The sequence below is a fragment of the Lissotriton helveticus genome, chromosome 3_2, assembly GCF_964261635.1.
Source record: "Lissotriton helveticus chromosome 3_2, aLisHel1.1, whole genome shotgun sequence".
In the NCBI taxonomy this organism is placed as follows: domain Eukaryota; kingdom Metazoa; phylum Chordata; class Amphibia; order Caudata; family Salamandridae; genus Lissotriton; species Lissotriton helveticus.
In genome coordinates this window covers 460,306,251-460,328,402 of record NC_136062.1, presented here as the reverse complement: position 1 = coordinate 460,328,402, position 22,152 = coordinate 460,306,251, and the positions used below count along the sequence as shown (strand labels likewise).

Sequence of the window (22,152 nt, the reverse complement as noted above, 5' to 3'; positions counted from 1 at the left end):
TGAGGGAGTAGGTAAAGTATAATTGAGGTTTCCCCTTGATATATGACTCATTCAAAGCGGTGAAAAGTTTGTTTTTGGATAGCCCGGCAACATCAGTCTGAAATGAAACTGAGATGATTTGTTTTGTTATTGTTTTTTTCCACGTTGACAGAGGGATAGTTGGGTTGGTGAGAGAGGTTGGTTCAATCTTTAATGTGGAGAAGGCGAGATGCAACTGATTATGCCAAAGAGAGTGTTCGTCCTTAAACGCAGCTTGTAGTTGCTCTTTCAGAGATTGACCTGGTGCTCGTAAGGTGTGTTTGTAGTATTTGATTAGGTCACCCAGGCAGTAGAGGTTTGCACATGTCAGGCCCAGCTCGAGTCTCAACCTCGACCTCCTCGCGTGCTGCGGAACGGAGAAGATTTTCTTATAAGCTTTTATTTGTAGGTTTCCCAGAAATACGTCAATTTTCCCGGGAAAGGCCAAGTGGCCGTAGGTCACTGCAGGTAGTAGTTTGGCCCGTAGCATCCTTAGGATTGGTGCGGCGGAAGGGCTGTGCAAGTGACGAATCAAACGCCTCAGGCTGTGAATGATCCCCATACCCTTAGGCCTTAAGTGTCTAAGGTGTGCTGCTTGATTTGCCCTAGCGTTGAACCAAACTCCTAAGTAGATGTAACTGGTACAGGTCGCTATTTGTGATCCCCCTGCTCTCCAAGTAAGATTTTTCTTTTTGTAGCTCCCAAAGATCAAAATTTTGGTTTTGGATTCGTTCATCACAAGATGGTTCTTTGTGTTATATTTATTGAGAGCAGTGAGCGATCTTTGCAATCCTATTTTCGTATGATCCATGATGATGATGTTATCAGCAGATTGCATTGTCTGTAGGCGCAGCCCGCCCAATTTTGGGGCAACCAGGGCTGCATCCGCCAGTTCCTTTGGTAGATCAGCAGTGTAGAGGTTGAATAGTAGCGGGGCAAGTACACAGCCTTGTTTTAGGCCGTTTTCAGTTGCAATTTTTTGGGATAATGTTTGTGCGCTGGTTTTAATCCTAACCCAGGTTTTGTGGTGCAAGGATGTCAAGGCTGAGAGAAGAGGAGAAGACTGCGTTGACTTGCTTGGTCATGGAGAGTGTTGAGTTGAGGATGACTCCCAGGTTGCGTGCATGGTCGGTGGGTGTCAGGGCTGCTCCCAGTGCTGTAGGCCACCAGGAGTCATCCCAGGCTGAAGGGTTGGAGCCGCGGATGAGGACCTCTGTCTTGTCCGAGTTCAGCTTCAGTCAGCTGATCTTCATCCAGTCGGCGACGGCCTTCATTCCTTCGTGAAGGTTGGATTTGGCGGTGAGGGGGTCCTTAGTGAGGGAGAGGATCGGTTGAGTGTCGTCAGCGTAGGAGATATGTTGAGGTTGTGCTGTCGGGTGACTTGTGCGAGCGGGCCATGTAGATGTTGAACAGTGTCGGGCTGTGGGATGATCCCTGGGGTACGCCACAGATGATCTTGGAGGCTTTGGATCGGAATGGGGGGAGGTGGACGCTCTGGGTTCTGCCAGAGAGAAAGGAGGTGGTCCATTCCAGGGCCTTGTCTCGGATCCCTGCGTCATGGAGGCGTGTGTGTAGTGTGCGGTGGCAGACGGTGTCGTAGGCGGTGGGGAGGTCCAGGCGGATGAGGGCCGCAGTCTCACCGTTGTCTAGCAGGGTCCTGATGTCGTCGGTGGCGGCGATGAGGGCAGTCTCGGTGCTGTGGTTGCTGCGGAACCCTGACTGGGATGGGTCCAGGATGCTGTTTTCTTCGAGGTATCGGGTTAGCTGTCTGTTGAGGATCTTCTCGATGACCTTGGCTGGGAACGGAAGCAGGGAGATGGGCCGGGAGTGCTTGAGTTCTCTCAGGTCCGCCTTGGGTTTTTTGAGTAGGGCATTGATCTCGGTGTGTTTCCAGTTCTCTGGGAAGGTCGTGGTGTCGAAGGAGAGATTGATGACATTGAGCAGGTGGGGTGCGATGGAGCTGCTGGCTTTGTTGAAGATGTGGTGCAGACGGGGAGCCGGAGAGGATTGTGCTCATGGTCTTGATAGTGTTATCTATGTTCACGTTGGCCCAGGCTGGCAGGGGGTCATGGTCGATGGTGTGCGGAGGGTCTATTGTGTTGCTGTCTGTTGGGGCTGTCGTGGATGTCAGCGATCTTGTGGTGGAGGAAAGTGGCGAGGGAGTCGCACAGGGCTTGCGACTGCGGGATGTCGTTGGTGTTGGAGCTGGGGTTGGAGAGTCCCTTTACAATGTTGAAGAGCTCCTTGCTGTTGTGTGCGCTGTTGTTGAGGCGGTCTTCGAAGGAGGTCCTCTTGGCAGACCTGATGAGGTGATGGTGTTTGCGGATGGCGTCTTTGTGGGCTACGAGGCTGTACGGTGTCTTTTCATTGTGCCGGTTCTTCTCTAGTTTCCAGCAGGTTTGCTTGGAGGCTAGGAGTTCTGGGGTGAACCAGCTAGCTCTCTTGCTGGTGTCTCTGTGGGTGGGTTTCTTCAGCAGGGCGAGGGTGTTGGCGCAGTCGTTAATCCAGCGTCTGAGGTTGTAGGCGTCGTAGTCGATATTGGAGATGTCAGTGGGTGGGCTGAGAGCAAGGTTTGCGTGTAGTTGGTCTTCGGTGACTTTGCTCCAGCAGCGGCGAGGGATCTGTTGGGTGTGGTGGTGTGTGGTGGGTTTCTGGAAGGTGAAGTGGATGTAGCGGTGGTCGGTCCAGAGGAGTTCAGTGGTGTGGCTAAAGGAGACGTGGGTGCTTGAGGAGAAGACGGGGTCGAGCGTGTGGTCGGCGGAATGGGTAGGTGTTGTGACGAGCTGCCTCAGTCCGAGGTTGGTGAGGTTGTTGATCAGGGTGGTGGTGTTGCTGTCGTTGTTGTTCTCAAGGTGAAAGTTCAGGTCTCCGAGGAGGATGTAGTTGGTGGAGGTCAGGGCGTGCATGCTGATGAAGTCGGCTATGGAGTCGCTGAATTGGGGTCGGTGACCGGGGGGTCTGTAGATGAGGGTACCTCTGAGGGTGGTGTTGGGGTCTGTGTGGATCTGAAAGTGCATGTGTTCGGCGGTGCTGAGAGTGTCGTCGGTGTTAGTCGAGACCCTGACGCTGTTCTTGTGGACGATGGCAATTCCTCCGCCGACTCTGTTGGTGCGGTCTCTGCGAGTGATCTTGTAGCTGTCTGGGATGGCAATGGCGTTGTCGGGTGCAGAGGAGTCGTTCATCCAGGTCTCTGTCAGGAAGGCGACGTCCGGGGATGATGTGTCGAGCAGGTCCCAGAACTCAACGGCGTGCTTGCATGCGGAGCGGGTGTTCAGTAGGATGCATCGGCGGTAGTTGAGGTTTTTCTTGACGGGTGGTTAGGCAGCTCTGAGACTTGTGTAGGTGCAGTTCGGGCAGGTGAAGGGACCATGTGTGCGTTTCGGTGCGGCCTTGAATCAGGTGTGGGTCCGTCCGGGATTGAGGGCGTGCAGTGTGCTGGCATGGTAGCGCAGCGGTTGTCGTGGCGGGTGTCTGGGCCAGTGGTTCTGGGGCTTGGCAAGGTCCAGGCAGGGAGGGGCGCAGACAGGCTTGCCTTAGGCACGACTTTGGCCCGCCAGCGGTGCGGATGCGCAGCAGTCACCATATATGGGTAGGTGGGAGGGAGGAGCAGCTGGGTCTTTCTGTGTCTTTCCTCCGTTTTCACTCTTTTTTTACCAATTTCAATCTTCCCCTTTCACTTCCCTCTGTGTCTTTCCTCTGTTCTCATTCGTTTTTCACTGATTTCAATCTCCCCTTTTTACTCTCCCTCTTTGTCTTTCCTCTATTTTCACTCTTTTTTTTTACTGATTTCAATCTCCCCCTTTTACTGTCCCTCTTTGTCTTTCCTCTATTTTCACTCTTTTTTTTACTGATTTCACTCTCCCCTTTCACTCCCCCTCTGTGTCTTTCCTCTGTTTTCACTCGTTTTTTTACTGGTTTCAATCTTCACCTTTCACTCCCCTCTGTATCTTTCCTCCGTTTTCACTCGTTTTTTTTACTGATTTCAATCTCCCCCTTTCACTCCCCCTCTGAGTCTTTCCTCCATTGTCACTCATTTTTTACTGGTTTCAATCTCCCCCTTTCACTCCCCCTCTGTGACTTTCCTCAGTTTTCACTCATTTTTTACTGATTTCAATCTCCACCTTTCACTGCCCCTCGGTGTCTTTCCTCCGTTTTCACTCGTTTTTCACTGATTTAATCTTCCGCTCTCACTCTCCTTCTGTGTCTCTCCCCCACTTTTCTTGCACTTATCACTGCCTCATTTTCACTCTTTCCTCTCTTTTTGCCTTTTTCTGCCCGTTTTTCCCTGCCGCTGCTGCCCTCGCTGGTCTTCTCCCTCAGCACGAAGAACGCGACCGGCCCAATCCAGCTCCCCTCTCCGCTCCCAGCTGTCCAGCCCTCCCCGACCCCTATTTAATGGCGGCCGCTACGGTAACAGGCGAGCAAGAACACTGACTCATTGTCAGTGAAATTGCTCTCCCCCTCGCAGCTCCGCCATCAAGTGAGGCCTTCCCCTAGCCCCTGCACTCTCGAGTGCTGGTGTTCGAGGCCCTCCTCCACCCGCAGATTTTACCTGTGCCTCATCCCTGGTGGTCAAGTGGACATCTGTCTCCTTTCTCTCGCTCCACTCTTTCTCTCCGTTCTCACTCGTTTTTCCCTGATTTCAATCTCCCCCTTTTACTCTACTTCTGTGTCTTTCCTCCGTTTTCACTCGTTATTACTGAATTCAATTTCCCCCTTTCATTCCCCCTCTCTGTCTTTCCTCTGTTCTCACTCGTTTTTCACTGATTTCAATCTCCCCCTTTTTTCTCCTTCTGTGTCTTTCCACCATTTTCATTCCGCTTTCACTCTGTTTTCACTCTTTTGTTACTGGTTTCAATCTCTCCCTTTCCCTCCCCCTCTGTATCTTTCCCCATTTTCACTCGTTTTTTACTGTTTTCAATCTCCCCCTTTCACTCCCCCTCTGTGCCTTTCCTCCATTTTCACTCGTTTTTTTACTGATTTTAATATCCCCTTCACTCCCCTCTGTGTCTTTCCTCCGTTTTCACTCGTTTTTTACTGGTTTCAATCTCCCCTTTTAACTCCCCCTCTGTGTCTTTCCTCCATTTTTACTTGTTTTTTATTGGTTTAAATCTCCCCCTTTCACTACCCCTCTGTGTCTTTCCTCCGTTTTCACTCGTTTTTCACTGATTTAATCTTCCCCTCTCACTCTCCTTATGTGTCTCTCCCCACTTTTCTTGCACCTTTCACTGCCTCATTTCCACTCTTTCCTCTCTTTTTGCCTTTTTCTGCCTGTTTTTCCCTGCTGCTGCTGCCCTTGCGGCTCCTCCCCCCCGACAACCCAACGCAACCGGCCTCATCCAGCTCCCCTCCTCTCGCCTGCCTCCCAGCGGTTCAGCCCTCCCCAACCCCTACTTAATGGCGGCCGCTGCAGGCAGCGGGCGAGCCGGTGGTAGGCCGCTGGCACGCCAAAGGCAAGCCAGTCTGCTCATGTCCGTGACCTGACTGCGACAAGTGCTAGGAGCCCTGGACCTCCACAACGGCAACGTAACGACCCAGCGACAATCCACGCTCTCAACCCAGGATGCAACTACAACTGCAAGCTAGCATCACCAGCCGACACTCACGGACCCTTCAGCGGTCACTACTGCAGGCAGACCTGCAGCACCGCCAAGACCACGGACCCAGCGAAACCCGCCTGCAAGACCACAACCCAATCGAAGACCCTGTATTGCACAATCCTCAATGTCCGATATCTCCACAAACATGCCACCAAAATATGGGACCTCCTCGACAGCACTACCGCGGACGTACCGTTCTTCACCGGAACATGGACCATCACCACCTCAGGACCGGACATCGCCATTCCACAAGGATACAAGGTCTCCAGGAAGGACCCCCCCCACCCACCCGGGAGGAGGAATTGCCATGGTCCACAAATCCAACCTCCGCCTGAGCACACTACCTGACGAGCCCACAGACCTGATGGAACTCCTTCACTTCAAGGTGCTGGCCAGCCCTACCACCACCTTCCGAGGAACCCTCATCTACCGACCCCATGGACCCTGCAGACTTTTCCCCAACTCCATCACGGACATCATCTCCCCGCATGCCATCGCTTACACCAACTACACCCTACTGGGAGACCTCACCCTCCACCTCGACAACCAACTGCACCCCAGCACCACATCCCTCCTGGACAAACTCCACAACATTGGACTCCGCCAGATCGTGACTGTACCCACGCACTCAGCAGGACACACCCTCAAACCCCTCTTCACAACAGGTAACTCCGTCACCTTAGCCCCACCTCCGAACTCCAATGGACTGACCACCGATGATTCCATTTCACCTTCAGAACACCCACCGTCCACAGACACCTGCACCTGCTCCCACGAAGGAACTGGACCAGAATAACCGATGACCAGCTAACCTCATCACTCAGCAACTCCACCCCAACCATCGTAGAAAACGATGACCCCAACACCGCAGCCCAAACCCTGCACAGATGGATCTCCGACAGCGCCAACACCATAGCCCCCCTCAAGAAACTAAAAAAAGAACAGCTCCAAGAAAGCCAGATGGTTTACCACCGAACTTCAAGAGTCCAGACGCATTTGCCACTTCCTCGAAAAGGCCTGGAAAAACACCAAATCCACAGAAGTCTACAACAACTTCAGAGCCTCCACCAACGCCCACCATCAAATCATCAGAAAAACGAGGAAAAATAGCGATTGAAGACAAAATCTCCACTCAGGCACAAAACAGCAAAGAAATCTACAACATCATCAAGGAGTTCGCCCAACCCACCAGTGAGTCCATCAACATGCCTCCCTCACAAGACCTCTGCGACAAACTCAGCACCTTTTTCCACCACAAAATCAAGAGCATCTACGACAACTTTGACAAAGACACCCAACACACTGAACCCTCACCAACTACTCCCGACACCCTGATGCCAGCGATCGCAACTGGACATACCTCACCACCGAAGACACTCTGAAGACAATGAAGTCAATCCAATCCGGGGCCCCGCGGACCCCTGCCCTCACCACATTTTCAACAGAGCTGCCGACACCATGCTCTGCCACACCATTAACCGCTCCCTGTCAACCGGCACGTTCCCCGACAACTGGAATCACACCGAGGTCAAACCCCTCCTTTAGAAACACTCGGCGGACCCCACCAACCTCAAAAACTACAGACCCATCTCCCTGCTCCCGTTCCCAGCAAAAGTCATCGAGAAAGCCATCAGCAGCCAACTTGCCACATTCATCGAAGAGCACAACATCCTCGACTCTTCCCAATCAGCTTCAGAAAAAAACGCAGTATGGAAACCGCCCTCCTTGCTGCAACAGATGACATCTACACCCTACTGGACAAAGGAGAAACAACAGCCCTCATCTTCCTCGACCTCTCAGCGGCGTTCAACACAGTCTCTCACCGCACACTAATACGCAGACTCCATGAATCAGTAATCTAAGACAAGACCCTCAACTGGATCCGCTCCTTCCTCTCTGGCAGAAAGCAGCAGGTCAGACTACCCCCTTTCCTCTCTGACCCTACACCTACCACATGCGGAGTCCCCCAGGGGTCCTCCCTCGGCCCAACACTCTTCAACGTCTACATGGCTCACCTCCCTATCCAGCTAACCCAATACCGCCAGACACAATTTTCGAGACGGCATGGAAGCCATCGCCAAATGGATGAAAAACAGCTGCCTACAACTAAACACCAACAAAACAGGAGTACTCATCATGGGCCCAAACCCCGACGCATGGAACGACACCTAGTGGCCCCCCGCCCTCAGAGGCCCGCCCACCCCCACGGACCATGCACGCAACCTGGGAATAATCCTGGACTCAGACCTCAAAATGGACCGCCAGATCAACTCCGTTTCGGCCTCCTGCTTCCACACCCTCTGCCTCCTACGTAAGACCTAAAAGTGGATCCCCCTTGAACACAGGACGACCACCACTCATGCCCTGGTAACCAGCAGACTCGACTGCAGCAACGCACTCTATGCCAGAATAAACAAAAACCTCATCCGCTAGCTACAGAACATCCAGGATCCAGCCGCAAGACTGATCCTCCACCTGCTAAGCCACTGCCACATCTCCCAGCACCTGCGCACACTCCACTGGCTCCCCATCGTAGCTAGAGTCACCCTCAAGATGCTAACCCATGCTCACAAGGCCCTCCACGGCACCGGACCAGCATACCTGAATAGCCGACTCAAATTCCACGCACCCCAAAGGACCCTACGATCAGCCCAGCTCTCCTACGCCATGGTCCCCCGCACCAGAAAGACCCGATCAGGAGGCCGATCCTTCTCCTTCCTCGCAGCTCTAGCCTGGAACTCCCTTCCGCTCCACCTGAGGTTCTGTGAATTCTGAACCCATGGGTTCCATTTTGTGTATGGCAGCCATTTTGTGTTTGCCCTCACATAGGCTATGATTGTGGCTGAAACAAGTCTTTTAAGGACATGCCGACCTTAGCTTGAGTTTGTGCTGACTCCTGTTTGACCTGAGTGAACTGACCCTGTTGCCTGAAGCTGACCTTGTTAAACCAGTTCCTGCCCTTTAGCTGATCAAGATTGAGGATCAAAGCACAGGACATTGTAGAGTTTGGTATGCACACACACACCCCTTATCTGTTTTCTGTTCCTTCTTTTATGGTCTGTTTATGATATGGGTTGTGGTCCTTTTATTATGGGTTTGTCCGGCTTGTGTAAGAAGGAATGTTAGGCATTTTGCATGCTTGCAAAAGCTAGGACTGCCCCTTACTTGTATGCTGAAGTTTGCATATAAAAGGCCTCTGTTCTCTGTATTCTTCAGACTACCTCATACAGTTGCTACGGCTTCTGTGTGACGTGGCCTCACTTATTACATTTAATAAAGATGACTTTTCATATTTTCAGCTTCTGTGCCAAGTTCTTTTTTATTAGTAAGTACTCCCTGAGAATGAAGATTACAGTTCTTCACACCTCAGACAGATAACATCGCTCCCCATCTATGCAAGAAACCTCAAAACCTGGCTCTTCGACAGGCCCCCCCCCCTTGATAGACTGGAGCCTGCTAACCCCTCCAACCCTCCCCCAGCACCTTGAGATCCTTATGGGTGAGTAGTCACGCTTTACAAATGCCTGATTGATTGATTGAGGGAGTCTTCCCTCCCGGAAAGCTGCAGTGAAGGTAAGTTTTGCGTTATGATGTTTCGTGCTAGCGTGTGTGCAGGTATAAATGTATGTATGCATTTGTGTGAATTTGACTGAGTGAGGGTTGTGAATGAGTATGTATGTGTGCACGTGCGTGAATGTATGAGAGTGAGTGTGTGTGTGGCTAATATGGCCGAGTCTCCTCCAGGTGCTTATAACGGGCCTCGATTGAGAGCTCTGAAGGCAGTGGGAGTTTCTCACAGTGCCTTGTCAGTGGCTCAAAAATGTGTTCAGAATGCATGCTCATCCATTCCTTGGCCTCTCTGCAGAGCGCACAGACGAAAGGTCACGTATTGCGCGTGCAATCGTGATTCTGTGCAAATGTACATGAAGGAGGTGCACAGTTGTCAAAATATTGACTAGGTAAAGGTAAAGAAGATGCAGTGCCTGCTGGTGAGTAGGTGCATTGTGTGTTTGAGGGAAGGAAGCAAATGAGGTGAGTGAAAAGTGGGTGAAGACGAGATAGAGCCGAGGGAAAAAATATGCAGAAGGACGAGATGTGGAGAAAAAGGGCGTGGGTGTCTAAAACAGAGTGAATATAAGAGGAGTGACTGAGACACACTGAAGACCACTCCCCCTTCCAGGTCCTCAGTAATGTTTAATGTTTCATTCTGTATCACAATTTCATAATTGAAACATCTTCAATATTATAATTGTTGTTCTTCTCCATTTGTCAGCAGCTATCAGCCGTTGACAAAGCCAATAGTCCCGACGGGTTTTAGGTGTAGGTCTGATGTATTATATTTAGGGCTCCCAGATTTACGGTATTTATTTTCATGACATTTCCGTCTGTATTTACCCATATTTATTTTTTGCTAATTGTATCTGCATTTATCCATGTTTATTTTGGTCTTTGCGAAAAAATCACACTGAAATTAGTATATTTCCACATTTATTTAACCGATAAATATGCACTCTGGCCAGATTTTAGTGCTATGAACACCCGCTGAAGTTAAATCAATGCACTTATATGAAATGCAAATTTCAGTATCAGCCCTGTATATATCTACTACTGTTAAAGTCTCTTTACTAAACTCACTTTCTTTTTTAACCCCCTCCCTATCACTCCACACAGTTATTGGCTTGGCTGTCATGGCAGGTAGAATTTAGAATTACTCGGAAAACACCCCAATTTCTGTTTTAATCCACATTAAAAAATAAATACAGGCATGAAAATAAATGTGTGCTGTCTGTGTTTTCTGTAAAAATCTGTAAAAACGGAAAACACGGAGCCCTAATTATATATCTGTAAAGAATACCAGAAGTCTCAGAGAGGCCCGGGGCCCCAAAGTCCTGGTCGGTTGGAATCACAGAAATGTAGTTCACCTGTTTAAACCACGTCCCTAAGTACAGAGCCCCACTTTTAGACACCCCACTTGCTTAACCCTATTAAAGCCTGGGTGGGCTGATGGATGGGTTGAGAAACAGATGAGTGGTTAGAGTGAATGGATGAAGGCCCACTGATAAAAAGTAAACGGGTGAATGAATGAATGGATGGAGCAGTGTGTAGGTTAGGAACTGATTCGCTGCCCAGGTGGATGAATAGATGGATTAAAAACCGATGAGTGGGGAGAGAGATCAGTGTATAGATGGTTGGTCAGGTGGATGTGTTGAGGGGAGCTGCTCTGCCTCCAGGCGCTGGCTGGGAGTTCTTTCAGCTGTGTGCACGGTTCAGGAGAGAGCCCCCCCCCCTGGTGAGAGGGGAGGGCGAGGAGCCCTGTGAATCTACAGGTTCCTCCAGCAGCCCGGGCTCTGCCTCCAGGCGCTGCCCGCCTCTAGGCGCTGGCTGGGAGTTCTTTCAGCTGCCCCTGTGCCCGGTTCAGGAGAGAGCCCCCCCCCCCCCCTGGTGAGAGGGGAGGGCGAGGAGCCCTGTGAATCTACAGCCTCCTCCAGCAGCCCGGGCTCTGCCTCCAGGCGCTGCCCGCCTCCAGGCGCTGTCTGGGAGTTCTTTCAGATGCCCCTGTGCACGGTTCAGGAGAGAGGCCACCCGCCCAGGTGAGAGAGGAGGGCGAGGAGCCCTGTGAATCTACAGCCTCCTCAGCAGCCCGGCTCTGACGTCAGGCGCGGCTCTGCCTTCATCCCTCGAGAGCTCAGCGCCTCCGTCAGTGAGCGCTGCTGCTCGGGCACGCACGGATGCCCACCGCTGCCCCCCGGAGCCGCGCGCCCAGCCTGGCATGAGCCACCCGCAGGTCCCTGGCAGAGCTCCCTGCCCCCGCTGCCGAGATGCTGCCGCTGCCAGTCCTCGCCCTGGGTGCCACCCTGGGCACCGGCGCCGCCCTGCTTGCCCTCTGTGGCATCCTCTTCGTGTGCCACTGCCTGCGGGCGAGGAAGGGGCTCTCGGACCCCGGCCAGGAGGAGGCGTCAGAGAGCCCCCGGGCCAGCGTGCTGCAGCCGAGCCAGCAGGTAAGAAGCACCCACATGCCCACTGTGGGTTCTGGGGGGGTGGGTGGGCAATGTGCCCATATTTTCAGGGACGGGGGGCTCCCGAGATGGGTGGCAGACACCTGTCTGTCAATGGGAATCTAAGGACCACCTTCAGGGATGGAGGGGTTCCCAAAAAGGGTGTCATACATCTGTCAGACATCTGTCTGTAAATCATATGCTAAGGACGAGGGCTCGAGGGCACCTAAGAAGGGTCTCAGACATCTGTCTGAACTACCTTCAGGTGTGGAGGGGCTACCGAGAAGGGTTCCAGACATATGTCAGTTATCTGTCTGTGTAAATAGGATTCTAGGGACTGCCTTCAGGGATAAATGGGATCCCGAGAAGGGTGACAGACACCTGTCTGTAATTGGTATTCTAATGACTGCCTTTAGGGACGGAGGGGCTTCCAAGAACGATGTGAGACATCTGTCAGACACCTCTCTGTAAATGGCATTCTGAGGCCCGAGCAGCTACAACATTTACTGAGTTGAAAGTTTTGTAAGCCCCCCCCACCCCCACCCACAAACAAGAGCAACAAAAGAACCTGCTGAAGCTGAGATGGAGAAGGCTGGTCTGACATTGTGTTGACCACAGAGCCCCCACCCCAGTGGACATCGTCCTGGCCTGTGGCACCTGCGAGATGCTGGTGCTTAGACTCAACCACAGCTCTGCCAGTGCACCTCACCCTGACCGCCAGCAACGCCATCCTTCACAGCGTTGACAACACAGCTCTGCCAGTGCACCTCCACCGTGACCTCAGCACTGACCTCAGCACTGCCATCATTCACAGCGTTGAACCCCACAGCTCTGCCAGTGCACCTCCGCCCTGACCTCAGCACTGCCATCATTCACAGCATTGAAACCACAGCTCTGCCAGTGCGCCTCCTCCCTGACCTCAGCACTGCCATCATTCACAGCGTTGAACCCCACAGCTCTGCCAGTGCACCTCCACCCTGACCTCAGCACTGCCATCATTCGCAGCATTAAAACCACAGCTCTGCCAGTGTACCTTCACCCTGACCTTCAGCACTGCCATCATTTGCAGTGTTGAAACCACTGCTCTGCCAGTGCACCTCCGCCCTGACCTCAGCACTACCATCATTTGCAGTGTTGAAACCACTGCTCTGCCAGTGCACCTCCACTGTGACCTTCAGCACTGCCTTCATTCGCAACGTTTAAACCACTACTCTGCCAGTGCACCTCCACCCTGACCTTCAGCACTGCCATCATTTGCAGTGTTGAAACCACTGCTCTGCCAGTGACACCTCCACTGTGACCTTCAGCACTGCCATCATTTGCAGCGTTGAAACCACAGCTCTGCTAGGGTACCTCCTCCCTGACCTCAGCACTGCCATCATTCGCAGCGTTGAAACCACAACTCTGCCAGTGCACCTCACCCTGACCTCAGCACTGCCATCATTTGCAGCGTTCAAACCACAGCTCTGCTAGTGCACCTCTGCCCTGACTTCAGCACTGCCATCAAAATGCATCGTTGAACCCACAGCTCTGCCAGTGCACCTCCATCCTAACCTCAGCACTGCCATCATTTGCAGCATTGAAATCACAGCTCTGCCAGTGCACCTCCATCCTGACCTCAGCACTGCCATCATTTGCAGCATTGAAATCACAGCTCTGCGGGTGCACCTCCACCCTGACCTGAGCACTGCCATCATTCGCAGCATTGAAACCAGAGCTCTGCCAGTGCACCTCCATCCTGACCTCAGCACTGCCATCATTTGCAGCATTGAAATCACAGCTCTGCCAGTGCACCTCCACCCTGCCCTCAGCACTGCCATCATTGTAGCATTGAAACCACAGCTCTGCCAGTGGACCTCCACCCTGACCTCAGCACTGCCATCATTCACAGCGTTAAAACCACAGCTCTGCCAGTGCACCTCCACCCTGACCTCAGCACTGCCATCATTCACAGCGTTGAAACCACAGCTCTGCCAGTGCACCTCCTCCCTGACCTCAGCACTGCCATCATTCCCAGAGTTGAAACCACAGCTCTGCCAGTGCACCTCACTCTGACCTTCACACTTCTATCATTCACAGCATTGACACCACAGCTCTGCCAGTGCACATCCACCCTGACCTCAGCACTGCCATCATTCACAGCGTTGAAATCACAGCTCTGCCAGTGCACCTCACTCTGACCTTCACACTTCTATCATTTGCAGTGTTGAAACCACAGCTCTGCCAGTGCACCTCCACCCTGACCTCAGCACTGCCATCATTGTAGAATTGAAACCACAGCTCTGCCAGTGCACCTCACCCCTGACCTCAGCACTTACATCATTCACAGCGTTGAAACCACAGCTCTACCAGTGCACCTCCGCCCTGACCTCAGCACTGCATTATTCGCAGCATTGAAACCACAGCTCTGCAAGTGCACCTCCTCCCTGACCTCAGCACTGCCATCATTCGCAGCATTGAAACCACAGCTCTGCAAGTGCACCTCCGACCTGACCTCAGCACTGCCATCATTCGCAGCGTCGAAACGACAGCTCTGCCAGTGCACCTCCACTGTGACCTCAGCACTGCCATCATTCACAGCATTGAAACCACAGCTCTGCCAGTGCACCTCCACCCTGACCTCAGCACTGCCATCATTCGCAGCATTGAAACCACAGCTCTGCCAGTGCACCTCCACCGTGACCTCAGCACTGACCTCAGCACTGCCATCATTCGCAGCATTGAAATCACAGCTCTGCCGGTGCACCTCCACCCTGACCTGAGCACTGCCATCATTCGCAGCATTGAAACCACAGCTCTGCCAGTGCACCTCCATCCTGACCTCAGCACTGCCATCACTTGCAGCATTGAAATCACAGCTCTGCCAGTGCACCTCAACCCTGCCCTCAGCACTGCCATCATTGTAGCATTGAAACCACAGCTCTGCCAGTGCACCTCCACCCTGACCTCAGCACTGCCATCATTCACAGCGTTAAAACCACAGCTCTGCCAGTGCACCTCCACCCTGACCTCAGCACTGCCATCATTCACAGCGTTGAAACCACAGCTCTGCCAGTGCACCTCCTCCCTGACCTCAGCACTGCCATCATTCCCAGAGTTGAAACCACAGCTCTGCCAGTGCATCTCACTCTGACCTTCACACTTCTATCATTCACAGCATTGAAACCACAGCTCTGCCAGTGCACCTCCACCCTGACCTCAGCACTGCCATCATTCACAGTGTTGAACCCCACAGCTCTGCCAGTGCAGTTCGCCCTGCCCTCAGCACTTCCATCATTCACAGCGTTGAACCCCACAGCTCTGCCAGTGCACCTCCACCCTGACCTCAGCACTGCCATCCTTCACAGCGTTGAACCCACAGCTCTGCCAGTGCACCTCACCCCTACCCCAGCACTGCCATCATTCGCAGCATTGAAACCACAGCTCTGCCAGTGCACCTCCACCCTGACCTTCAGCACTGCCATCATTTGCAGTGTTGAAACCACTGCTCTGCCAGTGCACCTCCACCCTGACCTCAGCACTGCCATCCTTCACAGCGTTGAACCCACAGCTCTGCCAGTGCACCTCACCCTGACCTCAGCACTGCCATCATTCACAGCATTGAAACTACAGCTCTGCCAGTGCACCTCACCCTGACCTCAGCACTGCCATCATTCGCAGCGTTGAAACCACAGCTCTGCCAGTGCACCTCCACCCTTACCTCAGCACTGCCATCATACACAGCGTTGAAACCACAGCTCTGCCAGTGCACCTCCACCTTGACCTCAGCACTGCCATCATTCACAGCATTGAAACTACAGCTCTGCCAGTGCACCTCACCCTGACCTCAGCACTGCCATCATTCGCAGCGTTGAAACCACAGCTCTGCCAGTGCACCTCCACCCTTACCTCAGCACTGCCATCATACACAGCGTTGAAACCACAGCTCTGCCAGTGCACCTCCACCTTGACCTCAGCACTGCCATCATTCACAGCGTTAAAACCACAGCTCTGCCAGTGCACCTCCACCCTGACCTCAGCACTGCCATCATTCACAGCGTTGAAACCACAGCTCTGCCAGTGCACCTCCTCCCTGACCTCAGCACTGCCATCATTCCCAGAGTTGAAACCACAGCTCTGCCAGTGCACCTCACTCTGACCTTCACACTTCTATCATTCACAGCATTGAAACCACAGCTCTGCCAGTGCACCTCCACCCTGAACTCAGCACTGCCATCATTCACAGCGTTGAAATCACAGTTCTGCCAGTGCACCTCACTCTGACCTTCACACTTCTATCATTTGCAGTGTTGAAACCACAGCTCTGCCAGTGCACCTCCACCCTGACCTCAGCACTTCCATCATTCACAGTGTTGATCCCCACAGCTCTGCCAGTGCAGTTCGCCCTGCCCTCAGCACTGCCATCATTGTAGCATTGAAACCACAGCTCCGCCACTGCACCTCACCCCTGACCTCAGCACTTACATCATTCACAGCGTTGAGACCACAGCTCTGCCAGTGCACCTCACTCTGACCTTCACACTTCTATCATTTGCAGTGTTGAAACCACAGCTCTGCCAGTGCACCTCCTTCCTGACCTCAGCACTTCCATCATTCACAGCGTTGAACCCCACAGCTCTGCCAGTGCACCTCCACCCTGACCTCAGCACTGCCATCCTTCACAGCGTTGAACCCACAGCTCTGCCAGTGCACCTCCACCCTGACCTCAGCACTGCCATCATTCACAGCGTTGAAACCACAGCTCTGCCAGTGCACCTCCTCCCTGACCTCAGCACTGCCATCATTCCCAGAGTTGAAACCACAGCTCTGCCAGTGCACCTCACCCTGACCTCATGCACTGCCATCATTCACAGCATTGAAACCACAGCTCTGCCATTGCACCTCCACCCTTACCTCAGCACTGCCATCATTCACAGCGTTGAAACCACAGCTCTGCCAGTGCACCTCCACCCTTACCTTAGCACTGCCATCATTCACAGCGTTGAAACCACAGCTCTGCCAGTGCACCTCCGCCCTGACCTCAGCACTGCCATCATTCGCAGCGTTGAAACCACAGCTCTGCCAGTGCACCTCCACACTGACCTCAGCACTGCCATCATTCGCAGCGTTGAAACCACAGCTCTTTTAGCCAGGGGCAATTCTGAAGGACTTGGGCCCCGGATATAGAAGCTCAGCCAATGTACCTCAATCTAACCCTGCAGCTGGAGTTGCCGATTGCCGGGCAGACAGTTCTACTCGCCCATGGTGCTCTTGTACATCATGCCTGTGTGAGTGAACTGCCCTCACCCCCTGCCTCGGTGTCAGTAGCAGGGACGAGACTCCATCCTTTTCACCTGGCCCCGCCTCCTGCGGAGTCCACCGAGGAGGCCTAAGAATAGCCCAGTTATGTTCCAAGAAGCACTGCCAATGTTTGTTTTCTGTCTAATGAAAAGATGTTTGCAAGCTTGAGTGATGCCCAGCAGAGGCAGCAGCCCATGGGAGCCGTACAGTGCACCTCGCCCTGCTGCTGTCCTGCTGCACCTGTGTTAGTATGTGAGTGAAGCCTCTCTCAATATATCCTCTACCTCCACTCTCTGACTCATCCCAAACACATCTCCAATATAACCCTGTCCAGACTCCTCCCTGCTCTATCCCTCCTGGGCTCACCTGAAACCTCATTTATGAGCTAAGATCTCCCAAACAAGCCTTTCTAAATTCTTCTTCCATGGATCCCTCCTTTGACTCATCCGACCGAGACATCAATTTACTGCTACGGTCTCCCTCATCCATTTCTTGAGATTCTCCTCGATTCATTCTCCCCTCTACTCGTCCCAAACCGCCTCCTACTGCTATGATCTCCAAATAAACAATTTCTAGACTCTTCTCTCCTCTAACCCTTCATTCTCCTTTTCAATCCAACTTACAGACCCACGTGCCCACTGCTCCACTTAATTCATAGTTCCCTATAGAAATTCACCACTAATCCTTTTTGGGTTCCGGAGTAGCGTGCTAGTCCCCAAAAAGCACTGCAGCTCCTCTTCAGGGGTAAACGCTATATAAATACAATTATAATTTATTTTCACACCACAAAACCCTCAAGTTCTTACCCTGTGTGTGTCTGTGCTCAATAGGCATAAGGGAGGGAGCAGTGCAGGTTCTAAAGGGGTAGCACACCTGGCAAGTGGGTGGGGAGCAGTGCAGGGTCAAAGGGAGGGAGCAGCAGAGGACCTGCAGGGGCAGCAGTGCATGGTGGGAAATCAAGTTTACAGAAAGCAGTACGACCAGTGTCCTAGCAAGAGTGCCATGGAGCCTGGCGCAAGCAATGAAAATGCGTTCAATGCCCCCTCCCTGCCTGGGTAGGAAAGACCACCATAATTGGAACGCATTAGGGCCCTCGTAAAGTGAGTTCTGGTGCCACTGCACCCCCTGCACTATTGATAGCTACGCGCATGAGTGCTTGCTGTCGGAACAAGTGGTGCAGGGTAACAGAGGTGCAGGCTTCTGTCACTCACAGAACAGTAACATCAAAAAATAAAGCGGAAGGTTCCCCTGGTTTACTTTGCACACAGGTTGGGGGATTATACTACATTTAAAAACAGTGGGCCTGTGTTTTTGGAAAAAGACTCTATTAAAGTCCAGAGTCATAGATTGGAAAATACCAATATCTGCACAGAACCTACTTACATTCAGGTCTTAAAACTAATAGCCACTCTTTAGCATGTGGAAAAACTTATATAACAAACACCATTCCAAGTGAAAATGATATACTTTGATGCAAAATAGACATCTATTTATAAACAGGTAAAGCAGGTAAGCACACCAGAAAAATTGAAAGTGATAACAAAAATTTATTAAAATACCTCCCACTAGGGGTTACACTCTAGAATAAAAACAATAAAAACCATAAAAAGGTCAAAGTACAAAGGGTCGACGCTGCGTTTCGGTGCAATTTTCAAATATGTACACCTTCTTCAGGACAACTTTGACAGTTTCATAAATAATCTGTTGATTTTCTCTTTTCTATCTTAAGAGAGACTTCCACAGTTCAATAAAGGTCGTCAGTGCCTTCACTCTTGCTCAATGGCTGATATCAGTAAAGGTGCACGGTAAAGAACCCCGGAGGAGCCACCAGATCTCTCAGATTCAATTTAGACGGTTGTATCACTCCTTTTTTGTCTTTTTGGTCAAACAGCTTTTTTCCTTTAGCGCTGTTTTCCGCGGTTTTTTGATAAAACCGGTCTCATGTAAGTCGGCCTCCCTGCTCCTCCGTGTTCCGCGTCATCCGGGTAAAAAAATGTTGGTGGCTCCTCCGGGGTTCTTTACCGTGCACCTTTACTGATATCAGCCATTGAGCAAGAGTGAAGGCACTGACGACCTTTATTGAACTGTGGAAGTCTCTCTTAAGATAGAAAAGAGAAAATCAACAGATTATTTATGAAACTGTCAAAGTTGTCCTGAAGAAGGTGTACATATTTGAAAATTGCACCGAAACGCAGCGTCGACCCTTTGTACTTTGACCTTTTTATGGTTTTTATTGTTTTTATTCTAGAGTGTAACCCCTAGTGGGAGGTATTTTAATAAATTTTTGTTATCACTTTCAATTTTTCTGGTGTGCTTACCTGCTTTACCTGTTTATAAATAGATGTCTATTTTGCATCAAAGTATATCATTTTCACTTGGGATGGTGTTTGTTATATAAGTTTTTCCACATGCTAAAGAGTGGCTATTAGTTTTAAGACCTGAATGTAAGTAGGTTCTGTGCAGATATTGGTATTTTCCAATCTATGACTCTGGACTTTAATAGAGTCTTTTTCCAAAAACACAGGCCCACTCACAGAACAGTAGCAGGACAAGTGTCTCTCTTTCATAAAACAGGTACCAATTGTGTTGCAACAACTGTGCAAGTTTCCCTTCCTTCTCAAAAGAGGCACCTGTTGAGTCACAACAAAAGGACAACTTCCCTTCCTTGACCAAAGAAGCACAGCATGGCAGTAGTGGTGCAATGCTCCGTACCCCACAGACTCAGCTGACCTGGGACACTACGTGGTAGCAGGGTTGGGGGGGCCAAGGTAGATGGGACACTTGGGATGTGACAAGCTCTTGACATAAGGATAAAGCTGTGCACTAACTACACTGCCATACAAATGGGCCAAGGTTGGAGGTGTCCTACTGGAGAGTGTCTGCCTTACATGTCCAGGCACCCGTCACTCGATGGAGATTCCCATTGTGTGTCAAGCATTGCCATACATTTTGTTGTCTGGGCATCATCAATAACATCCACATGCATTCTACTAATGCACCTCAGTCTTGACTGTCAACACCTCATGCAACCCACCAGTGCTCCACAGTGCTGACCTCTGGGGTCCTGCAGTCTCAGAGGAAGAGGTCCACCCATCATTCATGACTTTTTCAACCTTGTGTTATTCTAGCCATGGGACTCTGCCAATGTACCTCAATGTTTACTAGTACAATGACATCCTATTACAATACTGGGACCCATCACGGCTCCACCTGTGTACTTCCTTCCATCTTTAGCAGCATTTCCTGGTGGTCCAGAACTGATGCTGTTCTACCAGTGCATCTCTTTCCTTATCCATTTCTTGACCGACAACACCAACAATGAGACTAGCACCCGGTCTCTTTCTGTACGGTGCCCAGCTGTGGTTCACGGTCCTCGGTTCTGTTTCCATAGTTCTTCTCCAGGTGGTCTTTGGCCTGCTTCTCCGCCATGTGTCTTATAGAATCCAGTGGAAAGCTATTCTTGTGATGGAATCTTGTTCTCCCCTGATGGTATGCCCTATACAGTTCAATCTTTTTCTCATAACGATGGTGTCCATGCTCCCCTGCTTGCACCTGGTGAGCAGTTTCTGGTTGGAGGTGGTTCACGGCCAGAAAATGAATGAGATTCTTCTCAGGTTATCAATGTGAAAGGCTGATAGTTTAGTGATGTCGCATTTTGTCATCCGTCAGCATTCTGATCCATACACTTCCATAGACTTTTGACCTGCTTGCAGGCCGAGCCCCCTCCCCGACCGCCACTCAGCTCCACTTCCTGAAGCCCGTCACCACCTCCCAGCGCAAGTTCGCACCCGTAGTGACCACTGCTGCTGCCATTTTCCCGCCTCAAAGTTGACTTCCTGATTGTGCTGTACTGTTATTTCTCTGTTTTCTGTTTTGCCAGTGCTCATTTCCCGCTCTTTTGCCAGCTCTACACCCCCTCACCCCCCTCTTCCCTTCCGTATCCCCTGTCTTTTCCCACCATCCCCTCCTGAGGCCACGCCCCCTCACCACCCCGCTCCCGCCTCCCAGCTGCTCTCCCCTCCCTCTCCGCCTTAAATTGCAGCCCCCGCCCGGACGCGCAGCGGGCGCGCTAATGACGCACCAAAGGCGCGCCAAAGGCAAGCCCATCTGCGCCCATCCGTGCCTGGACCGCGCCTAGCGCCTGAACCCCTGGACCTCGCACATGCCACACCGCCAGACTCCGTTACGATGCCAACACCCTCCACGCCCTCAACAACGGCCGAGACCGCCGCTACTTCCAAGCTGCCCCAAAACACACCCACGGACCCTTCTCCTTCGACACCTGCAACTTCACATGCGACAGAACCACCAAACCCCCAAGGACCGAACCCTACCACCTTCGATGCATACTCCTCAACACCCGCTTCGCACGCAAACACGCCGTCGAGTTCTGGGACTTGCTCGACACATCCGCCCCAGACGTGGCCTTCCTCACCGAGACCTGGTGGAACGACTCCTCGCACCGCACATCGCCATAGCCATCCCTGAGGGCTACAAGATCCCCCACAGAGACCGCACCAACGGAATAGGAGGAGGAATAGCCATCGTCCACAAGTCCACCCTCCAGGTACACACTTGCGCAGACGACGCCCTCAACTCCGCCGAACACCTCCACTTCCGGATCCACACCGATCCCAACACCACCCTCAGAGGAACACTTGTCTACAGGCCTCCCGGACCACGGGCCCTGTTCAGCGACTCCATCGCCGACCTTGCCAGCACCCATGCACTTGATTCTACAGACTACATCCTCCTCGGGGACATGAACTTCCACCTCGAGAACAGCAACAATGCCAACTCCGCCACCCTGATAGACAACCTCGCCAACATCTGCCTCCGACAACTCGTCACCGAACCCACCCACGCGGCTGGCCACACACTCGACCCCATATTCTCCACAAGCACCCACGTCGCTTTCAACAACACCATCGAACTCCACTGGACCGACCACCGCTGCATCCACTTCACATTCAAGAAACCAACCACGCACCACCGCACCCAACAGCTACCTCGCAGCTGCTGGAGCAAAGTAACCGAGGACCAGCTGACCGCCACCCTCGCCCTGAACCCTCCCACCGACCCCTCCGACCCAGACGCCGCCGCCCGTAACCTCAGACAGTGGATCAAAGACTGCGCCAACACTCTTACCCCGCTAAACAAAATCTCCATCAACCACCCCAGCAAGAAAGCCGCCTGGTTTACCAAAGAGCTCCAGGCCTCCAAACACACACGCCAGAAGCTGGAGAAGAAAGGCTCCA

At 52.1% G+C, this 22,152-nt stretch overlaps 1 protein-coding gene across 1 annotated transcript in view; it reads left to right on the top strand.

Annotated features, from left to right (window-relative positions):
* Positions 1-11,285: 11,285 nt before the first annotated feature.
* Positions 11,286-22,152, top strand: part of SYT13 (synaptotagmin 13) — a 162,680-nt gene continuing 151,813 nt past the window's right edge. The window contains exon 1 of the mRNA XM_078684368.1: positions 11,286-11,617. Coding sequence (XP_078540494.1) covers positions 11,438-11,617 — 180 coding nt within the window. The 5' untranslated portion in view covers positions 11,286-11,437. The remainder of the gene's footprint in view (positions 11,618-22,152) is intronic.